The sequence below is a fragment of the Nerophis ophidion genome, linkage group LG20 (assembly GCF_033978795.1).
Source record: "Nerophis ophidion isolate RoL-2023_Sa linkage group LG20, RoL_Noph_v1.0, whole genome shotgun sequence".
In the NCBI taxonomy this organism is placed as follows: Eukaryota; Metazoa; Chordata; class Actinopteri; order Syngnathiformes; family Syngnathidae; genus Nerophis; species Nerophis ophidion.
The window spans coordinates 9821336-9837240 of NC_084630.1; the positions used below are offsets into that span (position 1 = coordinate 9821336).

General features: G+C 41.1%; 1 protein-coding gene across 2 annotated transcripts in view; it reads left to right on the forward strand.

Annotated features, from left to right (window-relative positions):
- LOC133538702 (zeta-sarcoglycan-like) overlaps positions 1 to 15905 on the forward strand; it is a 466471-nt gene that overhangs the window by 314860 nt on the left and 135706 nt on the right. The window contains exons 4-5 of one of the 2 annotated variants that reach the window (XM_061880418.1): positions 9118 to 9240; positions 10761 to 10833. In XM_061880418.1, coding sequence (XP_061736402.1) covers positions 9118 to 9240; positions 10761 to 10833 — 196 coding nt within the window. The remainder of the gene's footprint in view (positions 1 to 9117; positions 9241 to 10760; positions 10834 to 15905) is intronic. The other variant, XM_061880419.1, reaches the window with a different exon arrangement.

Here is a 15905-nt window from a genome sequence, read left to right on the forward strand (position 1 = left end):
GAATGAGAAAACGCATAAAAATGCTTAAAGGCCTACTGAAAGCCACTACTACCGACCACGCAGTCTGATAGTTTATATATCAATGATGAAATATTAACATTGCAACATATTTACTAAATCACAATTTTAAATTTCCCGCGGAGTTTCTTGTTGAAAATGTCGCGGAATGATGATGACGCGTGTTTGTGACATCTCGGGTTGTAGTGGACATATTAGCCCAGCACCACTTACGGCTAAAAGTTGTCTCTTTTCATCGCATGATTACACAGTAATTTGGACATCTGTGTTGCTGAATCTTTTGCAATTTGTTCAATTAATAATGGAGACGTCAAAGAAGAATGCTGTTGGTGGAAAGCGGCGGGTTACAGCTGCCTTTAGCAACCAAAACACAGCCGGTGTTTCTTTGTTGTGAAGCTTTAACACAGAGCGGTGAAGCGAACATGTTTCTCTACGTCAACCAGCAAGTTTTTGGATGGGAAAATTGTCATATTAAGTCGGCTCTTACCGGAGTCTTGAGTGGATTATGCGACCTCCTCCTGTAGCTGTCAAAAAGGCAGCTGTGATCTTGGCTACTCCATTGGCTTCTTTCAGAGACAATGGCGTTCACCGCAGCCCTCCGACTTTCAGGTATGACTTTACAATCTCACTAAAACACTAGCAACACAATAAGCAGTTAAGGGATTTTCCAGAATTATCATAGTAAATGTGTCTAATTACATCTGAAACGGTCCCACTGCCGACGCCTGGGGCAGTCGCCTTTTCTTTTTTTTTTATGTGCTTCACTCTAACTTTCCTCATCCACAAATCTTTCATCCTCCCTCAAATTAATGGGGAACTCGTCGCTTTCTCGGTCCGAATTGCAGTTGCTGCTGGTGGCTATGATTGTAAACAATGTGAGGATGTGAGGAGCTCCACAACCCGTGACGTCACGCGCACATTGTCTGATACTTCCGGTACAGGCAAGGCTTTTTTAATAGCGACCAAAAGTTGCAAACTTTATCGTCGATGTTCTCTACTAAGTCCTTTCAGCAAAAATATGGCAATATCGCGAAATGATCAAGTATGACACATAGAATGGATCTGCTATCCCCGTTTAAATAAGAAAATCTCATTTCAGTAGGCCTTTAAAAGACAATTGGAATCCCTTTAAACGTGCTCTTCTTTACAGGTTCCCCAGTATAATTTTACAACAATTACAGAAGTGCTTGAATATACCGTGCATCAGGTTCTAGCGTATTCAATTTGTGTTTAAAGGTTTATACTTTATACCCATCCAATAAAACCGAAAGATTTGTTTCATATTTTGAAGTGGAATTTTGACAGGTGGATTTAAAGTGATCATAAAGACAACAAATATTGATGGATTTTAAGCCCGCCTTTATTGCTCTTGTAAAATATCGGTATTACTCATGCGCTGCTGACAAGTCCAAAAGTCCCACTAACCTTTTCCTCCCAACAGTTGTGAATGAAGAGTCTAGGCTCCACTCCAATTTCTCAAAGGTGAACAGTGATGAGCCATTAAGCCCATAACCGGGCTCAGCAAAGCATTAAAAGCAGCAAAGGAAATCCTATAAACAGTCATAAAACAAACATTCATTTAGTGCAAGGCGGCTGAAGTCTGATTAATACTACTTTTTTTTTCCTAATGTTGCTATTAGTAAATGCCAGTAACTTGCAAGGCCAAACTCCTGTTTACTTGAATGGCGCACGCTTATTAAAATATGAAGGTAAATGTAGGAGGACAACATAATTACAGGGAGGATGATTTTAATTAGAATTAATTTGAGCCTGTTTGGATGTATAAACATGCGTTCCTGTGTTTTCTTTAATTATTTTTGATCTTTCTGTCCTTTCTTCTGTTCGATCCTTCTCACGCACATAGCTTTCATAGCTGCAAACTCACATTTAAAGCCTTGAATTAAAATTCCGGCACACTCGTATAACTTAATCATTTCTCTAATACTTTAATGTGCGGTAGTAAAAGCTTACTAGGGGACCGTTTTAATTTCTCCAGTTCATTAATTACGGAACATAAATTAGTCAACAGAACAGTTCAGTTTGAATTGTTTTACACGCGACAACATTTACAATTTAACGTTTGCCTCAAATGTTTTAGCTTACTTAAATATAGAAACTTTTTATTACATTATATTATAAGACAATGGAAGAATTTGGGAACAACAGCAACTCAGCCACAAAGTGGTAGGCTACGTAAACTGACGGAGATGGCGTCAGCAAATGCTGCAGAGGTTACCGACTTTCTACACAGTCAGTTTCTACATAGCTCCAAACTTCATGTGACCTTCCAATTAGCCCACGTACAGTACGCAGAGAGCTTCATGGAATGGGTTTCCATGGCCGAGCAGCTGCATCCAACCCATGCATAACCAAGTCCAATGCAAAGCGTGGGATGCAGTGGTGCACAGCACGCCACCAGTGGATTCTAGAGCAGTGTAGATGTGTTCTCTGGAGTAATGAATAAAACGTTTCCATCTAACTATCTGATGGACAAGTCTGTGTTTGAAGGTTGCCAGGAGAACGCTACATTTCGGTATGCATTGCGTCGATTATGAAATTTGGTGGAGGAGGAATTATGGTGCAAGGTTGTCTTTCAGGAGATGTGCTCGGCCCCTTAGTTCCAGTGAAAGGAACTTTGAATGCTCCAGAATACCAAAACATTTAGTTTGATTCACCCCTGCGGGAGAGACCCGTTTAAAGCTCTGCGCCCAGGACAGTACCTAAGGACGGATCTCATGAGGCACAAATAGCTGGCAAGCAACACTGGTGGCCGGTGCAGAGGAGTCCATGGGCGCCTCTTCCACTGCAAACCCCTTGGTGCTAAAGGGGTGTATAATATAGCCTGGAAGAGTCATGGATGCATGGGATTCTGAGGAATTGTTATATTGCGTTTATAATGTGTTACTGTGAGGATGTTGTCCTGAAATGTGTTTGTCATTCTTGTTTGGTGTGGGTTTCACAGTGTGCCGCATATTAATAAGAGTGTTAAAGTTGTTTATATCACAACCATCAGTGTGACCTGTATGGCTGTTGAACAACTATGCATTGCAGTCGTGTACGTGTGTCTGCGGAAGCCGCATACAACATGTTACTGGACTGGCAAGCTGTTTGTACATGTTATAGAGGTTGCTAAAAGCAATGGCTTCATAGCACGCCCTTATTATTGTTATCTGGGTGACCACAAGCAGATGTTCGCGAGAATGGTTGTGGCTCCCATTGTCTTCTTTATTTTGTGAAACGGGTCAAAATGGCTCTTTGAGGGGTAAAGGTTGCCGACCCCTGATATAGGCTGAAGCTTGCGAAAATCTGTCTAAAATGGCAGTTTCCCAGATGATAGCCATACCCTTTGTCCCGGCTTGTAATCCGGTCCTGGAGGGCAATGGCAGTTCGGCAACCACCAATTTTGCCTTGAGAGCAGACTAAACCAGCCCGAGTGTTGAGCCAAGCCGTTTGAGTGTGGACTCTAACTCCAATAACAGGAAGACAGGTGGTTGAAACCCATAGTCGGCTTGGCAAGATAAATTCCCTAAGGCAGAACGAATGAGTATCAATATGGAGGGTGGGGGGTGTATCAGGTGGACAGGCAGGCAGAAAATCTTGGCTACTCCATTGGCTTCTCTCAGTGACAATGGCGTTCACAGCAGCCCTCCGACTTTCAGGTATGACTTTACAATCTCACTAAAACACTGAAGTCTTGCAAGAAGTCTTTTAGAAAGTGGATGAGAACTGGTAACCCCTGTCAGAGACCACATTAATGGGAATACCATGAATCTGAAAGACATGTTGGCACAAGAGATCAGCAGTCTGCAGGGAGGACAGGAGATTGGGTAGCGCAGAAAAGTGAACCGTTGAAGAACCTGTCCACCACGGCGTGGCGCAGTGGAAGAGTGGCCGTGCGCAACCCGAGGGTCCCTGGTTCAATCCCCACCTAGTACCAACCTCGTCACGTCCGTTGTGTCCTGAGCAAGACACTTCACCCTTGCTCCTGTTGGGTGCTGGTTAGCGCCTTGCATGGCAGCTCCCTCCATCAGTGTGTGAATGTGTGTGTGAATGGGTAAATGTGGAAGTAGTGTCAAACCGCTTTGAGTACCTTGAAGGTAGAAAAGTGCTATACAAGTACAACTTAAAATAAATGTGTTTATATTGGAGGCTGAAAGTCCAACAACAAAATTCAAGGTGAGTAGGGACAGGAGGGAATACTCAAAAGCCGACAGAGTCCAGCCAGTGCCTGGTGGAAAAACTTACTGTGGACACACTTTAAAGTAAGTGGCCTGGTCGTTATCTTCATGGAAGACCCCGGAAAAACGCTTTGCCAGAAGGAATATTGTATGATTCACCCCTGCGGGAGAAACCAGTTTAGAGGGATAAATCAAACTTTTCCATCTGACAATCTGATGGACGAGTATGGGTTTGGAGGTTGCCAGGAGAACGCTACATTTCGGACTGGATTGTGCCGATTGTGAAATTTGGTGGAGGAGGAATTATGGTGCAAGGTTGTCTTTCAGGAGGTGTGCTCGGCCCCTTAGTTCCAGTGAAAGGAACTTTGGATGCTCCAGGTTACCAAAACATTTTGGTAACCTGGAGCGGGAGAGACCAGTTTAAAGCTCTGCGCCCAGGACAGTACCTAAGGACGGATCTCATGAGGCACAAATAGCTGGCAAGCAACACGGGTGGCCGGTGCAGAGGAGTCCATGGGCGCCTCTTCCACTGTAAACCCCTGAGGATCCGAGACTGCAGAAAACGAGTCTATGGGCGGGTATTGTTCACTTCAGAAGAATGCAGCCATTATCGGAGCCAGGGCAAAACGTCAAGATGGAGTGGTACTTGGAGCGGAATACTGAACCCCTGTTTGGGGTTCAGTATTTGGCCGTAGCGCAGGTGGGCCAGATTCTTATGGTCCGTGAAGTTGGTGAAAGGTTGCTCCAAACCTTCCAGTAAGTGCCTCAACTCCACAAAGCAAATACAAAGGCCAGAAGTTTCCAATTGCCCATGTCGTAATAATTTTCCAGCGGAGTCAGGAGGAGAAGTCGCAAGGGTGCCGATCACCACTGATGGAGACACACTGGGAGAGGGCGGCCTGAACCAAAGGACTTGGGGATAGTTTGCGTGGCCGGTAAGCGTTCGTTCATTCAAGTATTTATTTGACAGGGACAGTACAATTAAACATTTCCACCCATAGGTAACCAATGTCAAAGTACATAAGACTTATAGCCACAGGCTAATTTGAAAACCTTTTTAAAAAACTTGTAAAAAAAAGTACAAAAATAGAAACACATTGAAAATAATTCGCCCCATTTGTCCATACTACGGCAGCACGGTGGCAGAGGCCATAGTGCGTCTGCCTCACAATACAAAGGTCCTGAGTAGTCCTGGGTTCAATCCCGGGCTCGGGATCTTTCTGCGTGGAGTTTGCATGTTCTCCCCGTAACTGCGTGGGTTCCCTCGGGGTACTCCGGCTTCCTCCCACCTCCAAAGACATGCACCTGTGGATAGGTTGATTAGCAACACTAATTGGCCCGAGTTTGCAAATGTGAGTGTGAATGTTGTCTGTCTATCTGTGTTGGCCCTGCGATGAGGAACCCCGCCTTCCGCCCGATTGAAGCAGAGATAGGCACCAGCGCCCCCCGAGGCCGCAAAGGGAATAAGCAGTAGAAAATGGAAGGATGGAACTTTGAGTGCTCACACTTGAGCCTCTTTTTCAGTTTTGTGGAGAAAAGTTTATTGTCCGGCTGTGACTTTAACTCCAGTGGCAAAGAGTCCCACAGATGTGAGGCCTTCACTGAGAACGCAGACTGACCCAGAGCCGTCCGGCACCTTTTCACTCTGCAGATAAACTCGACTGCAAGAACCAGCAACAAACAGGTGCAGGCAAATCATTTACATAGCCAGCAGTGATTGCAACCAGACCTCTTCTGTTACCATGACAACCGAGGCAAGAGAGACAGAAGGAGAGCTAGGGCTAGACTGGGAAGAAGGAAAATACAGGAATGCAACAAAAAGTACCAACCCTGAACAGAATGATGGTATATTGTTTCCAGACTTTTCCCCGATTTCCCTCCAAATGTAATATATTTATCCAATTTTGCACTGTCATGGATCTCCAGCTTCTACCAGAATTGTTTATCTGCCCTAAAGAAATAAGTGGTGTGAATAAAACACACATCCTTCAAAATCTACTGAGCTGCTCCAATCCAGGGAACGCCGCTCGAGGAGCTGCGTATATTACGGGCTGGATGTCTGAGATAGCAACTAGCACAGCACATCTCCAATTCAAACCAGCCTCTCTTTCTCCGCCGACGTCTCTTCTCCTTCCTTCTCCCGTCACTCCGTTTTCTGGGCAAACTCAATCCCTCAGTCTGCGCATTCGTTTGTAACACGCTTCACTCTAGGATGAGTCAGTCCAAGTCTACAAGGGTTGGAAACGAAGAGTCTACTCTCAGATTGACGGTGGCTAAGAAAGTTTGATTGTGACTGACAGGGTCTAATTGATGCTCTTGATAGCTTAAGAGCCGAGTGATAGAAGATAGTGGTCCGGGGAGACATTGGAGTAGGGGTAGGGAGGGATCCATCCACCCATCCATTTTCTACCGCTTGCCCCTTTCGGGGTTGTAGGGGGTGCTGGAGCCTGTCTCAGCTGCGTTACCATTTCATCACAGGGCCAACACGTATAGACAACACATCTGCGGTCCCCTCGAAGGTTTCTCATAGTCATTCACACTGACATCCCACTGGGTTGTGAGTTTTTCCTTGCCCTTATGTGGGCTCTGAACCGAAGATGTCGTTGTGGCTTATGAAGACCTTTGAGACACTTGCGATTTAGGGCTCTATAAATAAACATTGATTGATTGATTGATTGAGTCATACCTAGGGCCGATTTAGTGTTGCCAATCAACCTATCCCCAGTGGGAGGAAGCCGACCCACGCAGTCACGGGGAGAACATGCAAACCCAACACAGAGAGATCCTTAGCCCAGGATCGAACCCGGGTCCTTCATTTTGTGAGGCACACGCACTAACCCCTGTCACACCGTGCTGGAAGGGAGGGAGTTTTACTTAATTCAACACAATAAAAAGTCATATATAAGCAGAGGTGGGTAGAGTAGCCAGAAATTGTACTCAAGTAAGAGTACTGTTACTTTAGAGATGTATTACTCAAGTAAAAGTAAGGAGTAGTCACCCAAATATTTACCTGAGTAAAAGTAAAAAGTATGTTATGAAAAAACTACTCAAGTACTGAGTAACTGATGAGTGACCTGTTCGTTTAATGATGACGGCAACAAGTAATGCACAAAAACATAAAAATAGCAATGAACAAATTCACAGCCAGGAATATCTCTTAAGCAACTAAAAAACAATAATATATATTAAATAATATATATTTGGTTTTACACTGTATTGAACACAAATTTGAAAATGAATTTTACCTTTGCAAGCTCATGATACTATTGGCCAAGTTTTATATTCATAAATGTAAGTTTCTCAATACCCGACCCGTTTTTTGTGCCTTTAAAAAAGATTTAGAACCCTACATTAAAACACTCTACTTATAGCAACCAAAAAGCTGTGAAAACAATAGTGCCGTGTTCCAAATCTTAGTTGTTTACTGAGATTGAGTGAGCCTATGGCTTTGCACTTTGTTTATTTTATATATATATATATATATTTTTTTTTTTTCATTCTATTTTATTTACTTTAAATTTGCAACCCCCTGGCGCTGTTTTGTACGTTTTTTATACTGTTTTGTACTGTTTTTGTACTTACTTTATTATTTTTAACTGTTTGTCAATGTTGAAATTTATAAATAAAGGTTTATAAAAAATGTTTTTAAAAAGTGTGCAGTTAATCATGTGACCGCTTGGCTCTGTTTGATTGGTGAAACGGAGTCAACCGTCACCAGTGACTGCATTTGATTGGTGAAACGGAGTCAACCGTCACCAGTGACTGCATTTGATTGGTGAAACGGAGTCAAACGTCACCAGTGAATGCATTTGATTGGTGAAACGGAGTCAACCGTCACCAGTGACTGCATTTGATTGGTGAAACGGAGTCAACCGTCACCAGTGACTGCATTTGATTGGTGAAACGCAGGCATGTGATGGATCCTACTTTGAAGGTCTGTCTAACAAACCAAACAAAGCTCGCATTAACAGATCGATGAAAATCAGTAGCGAGTAGCGAGCTGAATGGAGGGGAATAAAAGTAATGTTTCTTCTCTATAAATATAAAGTAAAAGTATGTTGAGAATATAAATACATTGAAAAAAATATATAAAGACAAAATAAGAAGTGTGTACATTTTGCTTTATATTTATTATTTTGCTTATTTTTTTGTCTGGTTTTGTATTTGTTTTGTATTATCCCGTGAGGTGTATATTACTTTTTTGTTCGGTTTGTACTTTATGAAGTTTGCACTTGTTTTTTTTTATTATTATTTTTGTAAGTTTTCATTATATTTGGCTGCATTTGTTTGGTTTGTATGCTTGTGAATCTGGGCTATCCATTAAGAAAGACTACGTATTATGTTGAAGGGGGCAGGAAATATAAGATTTTCTTCATCCTGTTCCTTCTCAACTATAGGTGTGTAAATATGAGATTAGTTATTAAAGTTTAATTGTCTATTGATCAAAAATGCACATAAATGAAGGAAATAAATAAAACATGAAATGAATGAATGAATGTCTGGGAAAATGCACATTTCTGGCTAACTTTTCAAAACCTGGTTATAGCTTGCCTATGGTAAACCCAGAGAGGCATGTGAATATTTCAAAATGATGTCAGGATGCGCTTTATTGTTATGGTTTAAGGGGTTCCGTCCTGGGGCCCGACCCCCCGGCCCAGCTCTGGCTTGTTCCGCCACTGGTGCATACATATAATTTTTTTTTGGGAGTATTTCTTTGGATTCGGCTTTAGAAGATGTTGTATGCTTGAGTGAACAACTTACTCATTGTTCATATTCTTCATGTTTCATTCAAGCTAAACCTTCACGCTCAAATGATTCTGTTGGGGGTTTTAACATGGAATCGTCTTCGTGTTGCATTACGTACGCCTCCGCGCCGAATCCCTGACTCAAAGCCCCCGTTTTTTTCCTTCCACTTTCTTAGGCTCAGAAATGGTGGAGGTCCAGTGTCAGAGGTTTGAGGTGAAGAGCGCGGACGGGGATAGACTCCTTTTCTCCGCAGATGAAGAGGAGGTCAGCATCGGCACAGAAAGACTCAGAGTGACAGGTGCGCTCTTCTTTCTGCTTCCGTCTTTGTGTGGTTGTTCCCGATTCTCAGCAGCACACAGCAAATACACACATGCATACACACATTATCCAGATAACAGGGGGAAATATAGAATAATCAAAGAGAAAGGTATTGCATGTAACATATAATACGAACATAAGAAGAATATAAAATTGCATTTAAAATTATTCAAGCCTCATTTTTAAAATGCATTCACAGTGATATTTACATTTTTGGTCCAAAAGGTCAAACGATCACCAAATTTTACAAAAACATAAATACAGTTATCTGTTCCAAACACATATGACAGGGGTCCCCAAAATCCAGCCCGCGGGAAGTCCCAAGTTAAAAAAAAAAAAAAAAAAGTTTTTTTTGTTTTCTTTAATTATTATTTTTTAAATCTGTCCTTTCTAGTCCATTTTCTACCATCTCCCTGCCACTAAGGCAAATCATATTGTCTAAAAATGCATTTTAGCATCGATGACGTGACATGTGCGCTCTTTAAGTTAATTAGTGTGCGAGGAATATGTATGTGTGTGTGTCTGTGTGTGTGTGTGTGTGTGTGCGTGTATAATATATGTATCTGTGTATATATATATAAAAATCTAAAAATGCATTTTAGCATCGATGACGTGACATGTGCGCTCTTTAAGTCAATTAGTGTGCGAGGAATATGTATGTGTGTGTGTGTGTGTGTGTGTGTGTGTGTGTGTGTGTGTGTGTGCGTGTGTGTGTGTGTATAATATATGTATCTATGTATATATATATAAAAATCTAAAAATGCATTTTAGCATCGATGACGTGACATGTGCGCTCTTTAAGTCAATTAGTGTGCGAGGAATATGTATGTGTGTGTGTGTGTGTGTGTGTGTGTGTGTGCGTGTGTGTGTGTGTATAATATATGTATCTGTGTATATATATATAAAAATCTAAAAATGCATTTTAGCATCGATGACGTGACATGTGCGCTCTTTAAGTCAATTAGTGTGCGAGGAATATGTATGTGTGTGTGTGTGTGTGTGTGTGTGTGTGTGTGTGTGTGTGTGTGCGTGTGTGTGTGTGTGTGTGTATAATATATGTATCTATGTATATATATATATATATATATATATGTATATATATATATATATATATATATATATATATATATATGTATATATATATATATATATATATGTATATATATATATATATATATATATATATATATATATATATATATATATATATATATATATATATATATATATGTAGGTGTGGGAAAAATCACAAGACCACTTCGTCTCTACAGAACTGTTTCATGAGGGGTTCCCTTAATCATCAGGAGAGGATTTTTCCCACACCTACATATTGCGCTCTACCACGGTATCGAGCACTATTCTCTGGATAATCCAATCAAGACATATATATATATATATATATATATATATATATATCCATACTCAATTCCTTTTAACGGTATAACATTGTTTTTAACAAATGTATCTTTTAGTCTAAACATGTGTCGTCATCCTTCACAGGTTCCGAAGGGGTGGTGTTTAGCCATTCGGTACAGACGTCTCATGTGAGGGCAGAACCTTCCCAGGATCTGAAGTAAGTACTTTGTTGTACAAAAGCCAAAAGTGGTATACATGACACAGTGGGCACTCACATTGGATTGTATGAATGACGTTTTCTCCCTCACGCAGTCTAATTGAACATCTCCGTGTTCATTCAATAATAATCCACCGAGTATATAACTTACTTATTAGGCAGGAAACAAAAATACCAGCAGTGGTCTTTTGGTCATTAAACTGACTCATCATAATGCTCCGTCTTTGCTGTCTATACCAGTGTTTTTCAAGCACTGTTGTACCGTGAGATATTGTCTGGTGTGCCGTGGGAGATGATGTATTTTCACCTAATTGGGTTAAAATGATTTTTTGCAAACCAGTAGTTATAGTCCGCAAATGTGCGGTTGTTGAGTGTTGGTGTCGTCCAGAGCTCGGAAGAGTAACCGTGTAATATTCTTCCATATCAGTAGGTGGCAGCAGGTAGCTAATTGCTTTGTGGATGTTTGGAACATCTACAAAACAGGCGACAGGGGGAGGCAGTGTGCAGGTAAAAAGGTATCTAATGCTTAAACCAAAAATGTTAAAAAAGCAAGAAAAGGCATTGGAGCTTAGGGATGGCTATGCTAAACAAATTTACAGCTGAACCGGCTGCTAAAAGTAAACACAATCAGAATGATGGACGACAGCAAAGACTTACGGCGTGTGCAGCAGCAGAAGGCGTCCACAAAGTACTTTCGCACATGAAATGACAATCAACAACAAAATGGGATCACAGGACAAGAACTAAAAACACTACACACAGGAAAACACCAAATAAACTCCAAATAAGTCACGGCGTGATGTGACAGGTGGTGAAGGTACATCTACTTTGAGACAAGAGCTTTAGTGATCCAAACTTGGTTATGGTTTGAATTCATATCCAACAATTGCGAGAACAACTTTTTATTGTCAATATCAGCTGCTGAGTTTCATTTGTTTATGTTGTCTGCTGGTGGTGTGCCTCTGGATTTTTTTCAATGAAGAAAAATATGCCTGGGTTCAGAAAACGCATATAAGTTTAGGGGATGGCTATGCTAATCAAAGCTAAAGATGGATTGGCTGCTAGTAGTACACACAAACATAATGCTGGACGACAACAAAGACTTACGGCGTTTGGAGCAGCAGACGGCGTCCACAAAGTACATCCGTACATGACATGACAATCAACAAAAAAATAGGAGAGCAGGACAAGAACTAAAACACTACACACAGGAAAACACCAAATAAACTCCAAGTAAGTCACAGCGTGATGTGACCGGTTGTGACAGTACAACTACTTTGAGACAAGAGCTATAGTAATCCAAGCTTGGTTATGGTTTGAATTCATATCCAACAATTGCGAGAACAACTTTTTACTGAAAATATTAGCTCCTGAGTTCCATTTGTTTATGTTGTCTGCTGATTGTTTGCCATATGCCTTGGCTTGGAAAGGTCATTGAAGTTTAGGGATGGCTATGCTAAACGAAGCTTAAGCTGAACCGGCTGCTAAAAGCAAACATAAACAGAATGCTGGACGAAAGCAAAGACTTACGGCGTTTGGAGCAGCAGACGGCGTCCACAAAGTACATCCGTACATGACATGACAATCAACAAAAAAATAGGAGAGCAGGACAAGAACTAAAACACTACACCCAGGAAAAAAACAAATAAACTCCATATTAGTCACGGCGTGATGTGACAGGTGGTGAAGGTACATCTACTTTGAGACAAGAGCTTTAGTGATCCAAGCTTGGTTATGATTTGAATTCATATCCAACAATTGCGAGAACAACTTTTTATTGTCAATATCAGCTGCTGAGTTTCATTTGTTTATGTTGTCTGCTGGTGGTGTGCCTCTGGATTTTTTTCAATGAAGAAAAATATGCCTGGGTTCAGAAAACGCATATAAGTTTAGGGGATGGCTATGCTAAACAAAGCTAAAGATGGATTGGCTGCTAATAGTACACACAAACATAATGCTGGACGACAGCAAAGACTTACGGCGTTTGGAGCAGCAGACGGCGTCCACAAAGTACATCCGTACATGACATGAAAATCAACAACAAAAAAGGAGAGCAGGACAAGAACTAAAACACTACACACAGGAAAACACCACATAAACTCCAAGTAAGTCACAGCGTGATGTGACCGGTTGTGACAGTACAACTACTTTGAGACAAGAGCTATAGTAATCCAAGCTTGGTTATGGTTTGAATTCATATCCAACAATTGCGAGAACAACTTTTTACTGTCAATATTAGCTCCTGAGTTCCATTTGTTTATGTTGTCTGCTGATTGTTTGCCATATGCCTTGGCTTGGAAAGGTCATTGAAGTTTAGGGATGGCTATGCTAAACGAAGCTTAAGCTGAACCGGCTGCTAAAAGCAAACATAAACAGAATGCTGGACGACAGCAAAGACTTACGGCGTTTGGAGCAGCAGACGGCGTCCACAAAGTACATCCGTACATGACATGACAATCAACAAAAAAATAGGAGAGCAGGACAAGAACTAAAACACTACACACAGGAAAAAAACAAATAAACTCCATATAAGTCACGGCGTGATGTGACAGGTGGTGAAGGTACATCTACTTTGAGACAAGAGCTTTAGTGATCCAAGCTTGGTTATGATTTGAATTCATATCCAACAATTGCGGGAACAACTTTTTATTGTCAATATCAGCTGCTGAGTTTCATTTGTTTATGTTGTCTGCTGGTGGTGTGCCTCTGGATTTTTTTCAATGAAGAAAAATATGCCTGGGTTCAGAAAACGCATATAAGTTTAGGGGATGGCTATGCTAAACAAAGCTAAAGATGGATTGGCTGCTAATAGTACACACAAACATAATGCTGGACGACAGCAAAGACTTACGGCGTTTGGAGCAGCAGACGGCGTCCACAAAGTACATCCGTACATGACATGAACATCAACAACAAAAAAGGAGAGCAGGACAAGAACTAAAACACTACACACAGGAAAACACCACATAAACTCCAAGTAAGTCACAGCGTGATGTGACCGGTTGTGACAGTACAACTACTTTGAGACAAGAGCTATAGTAATCCAAGCTTGGTTATGGTTTGAATTCATATCCAACAATTGCGAGAACAACTTTTTACTGTCAATATTAGCTCCTGAGTTCCATTTGTTTATGTTGTCTGCTGATTGTTTGCCATATGCCTTGGCTTGGAAAGGTCATTGAAGTTTAGGGATGGCTATGCTAAACGAAGCTTAAGCTGAACCGGCTGCTAAAAGCAAACATAAACAGAATGCTGGACGACAGCAAAGACTTACGGCGTTTGGAGCAGCAGACGGCGTCCACAAAGTACATCCGTACATGACATGACAATCAACAAAAAAATAGGAGAGCAGGACAAGAACTAAAACACTACACACAGGAAAAAAACAAATAAACTCCATATAAGTCACGGCGTGATGTGACAGGTGGTGAAGGTACATCTACTTTGAGACAAGAGCTTTAGTGATCCAAGCTTGGTAATGATTTGAATTCATATCCAACAATTGCGGGAACAACTTTTTATTGTCAATATCAGCTGCTGAGTTTCATTTGTTTATGTTGTCTGCTGGTGGTGTGCCTCTGGATTTTTTTAAATGAAGAAAAATATGCCTGGGTTCAGAAAACGCATATAAGTTTAGGGGATGGCTATGCTAAACAAAGCTAAAGATGGATTGGCTGCTAATATTACACACAAACATAATGCTGGACGACAGCAAAGACTTACGGCGTTTGGAGCAGCAGACGGCGTCCACAAAGTACATCCGTACATGACATGAACATCAACAACAAAATAGGAGAGCAGGACAAAAACTAAAACACTACACACAGGAAAACACCAAATAAACTCCAAGTAATGGTGTGACCGGTTGTGACAGTACACCTACTTTGAGACAAGAGCTATAGTAATCCAAGCTTGGTTATGGTTTGAATTCATATCCAACAATTGCAAAAACAACTTTTTACTGTCAATATTGGCTGCTGAGTTCCATTTGTTTATGTTGTCTGCTGATTGTTTGCCATATTCCTTGGCTTGGAAAGGGCATTGAAGTTTAGGGATGGCTATGCTAAACGAAGCTAAAGCTGGATTGGCTGCTAATAGTACACACAAACATAATCCTGGACGACAGCAAAGACTTACGGCGTTTGGAGCAGCAGACGGCGTCCACAAAGTACATCCGTACATGACATGACAATCAACAACAAAATAGGAGAGCAGGACAAGAACTAAAACACTACACACAGGAAAACACAAAATAAACTTCAAATAAGTCACAGCGTGATGTGACCGGTCGTGACGGTACACCTACTTTGAGACAAGAGGTAGGTGTACACATTAAAACATGACATATTTTCACAGGCGAGTGTGAGTTTATTCACAAATGTAACAAAAGTCAATGTCTGTAACACAGCATACAGTGGCATTCCGCAGAGGTCATTGGATAGCGGGCTCACATTACACCAGTTTTAAAATCTCTGCATTGGTTCCCCATGTGTTTCAGGATCAATTGTAAAGGTCTTCTTATGGTTTAGAACTGCTTTTATGGTATAGGGCCTTCTTATCATTCAGAATTGCTTTTACCCTGAGATCCCCCGGCACTCATCTCCTAATTATTCCACAAGTCAGGACACAAAGTTACGGGATGGCATCTTTCCACCAATTTGGCCCCCGTCTATGGAACAGCTTGCCGGAGGACCTCAGGGCTGCAGAGAATGTTCATGATTTTAAGAGCAGGCTTGAGACCCACCTTTTTGTTTTGGCTTTTACCTGATATTAATTATTTTATTGAAGTAATTTATTTTTTACTTTTTATCCTATTAGTTATACAAGATTGTATTTAGTTCTACTTATTTATTATTTATTTACTGTATATATTTTATTTTTTATGTTAATCTTCATATGTCTTACTTGCATTTTAATATCTATCTCAACTCATGTTTCTTACTATTTTACAAGTATGATTATTTTTATTTTCCAACGTGCCATCTGCCTCAGGGGTTATCGGCCGTGCTTGTGGGGGCGCTTTTGTGTCAGTGTCCTGGTGGCCATGGTCTGGTGACCTCCTGGTGCAGATG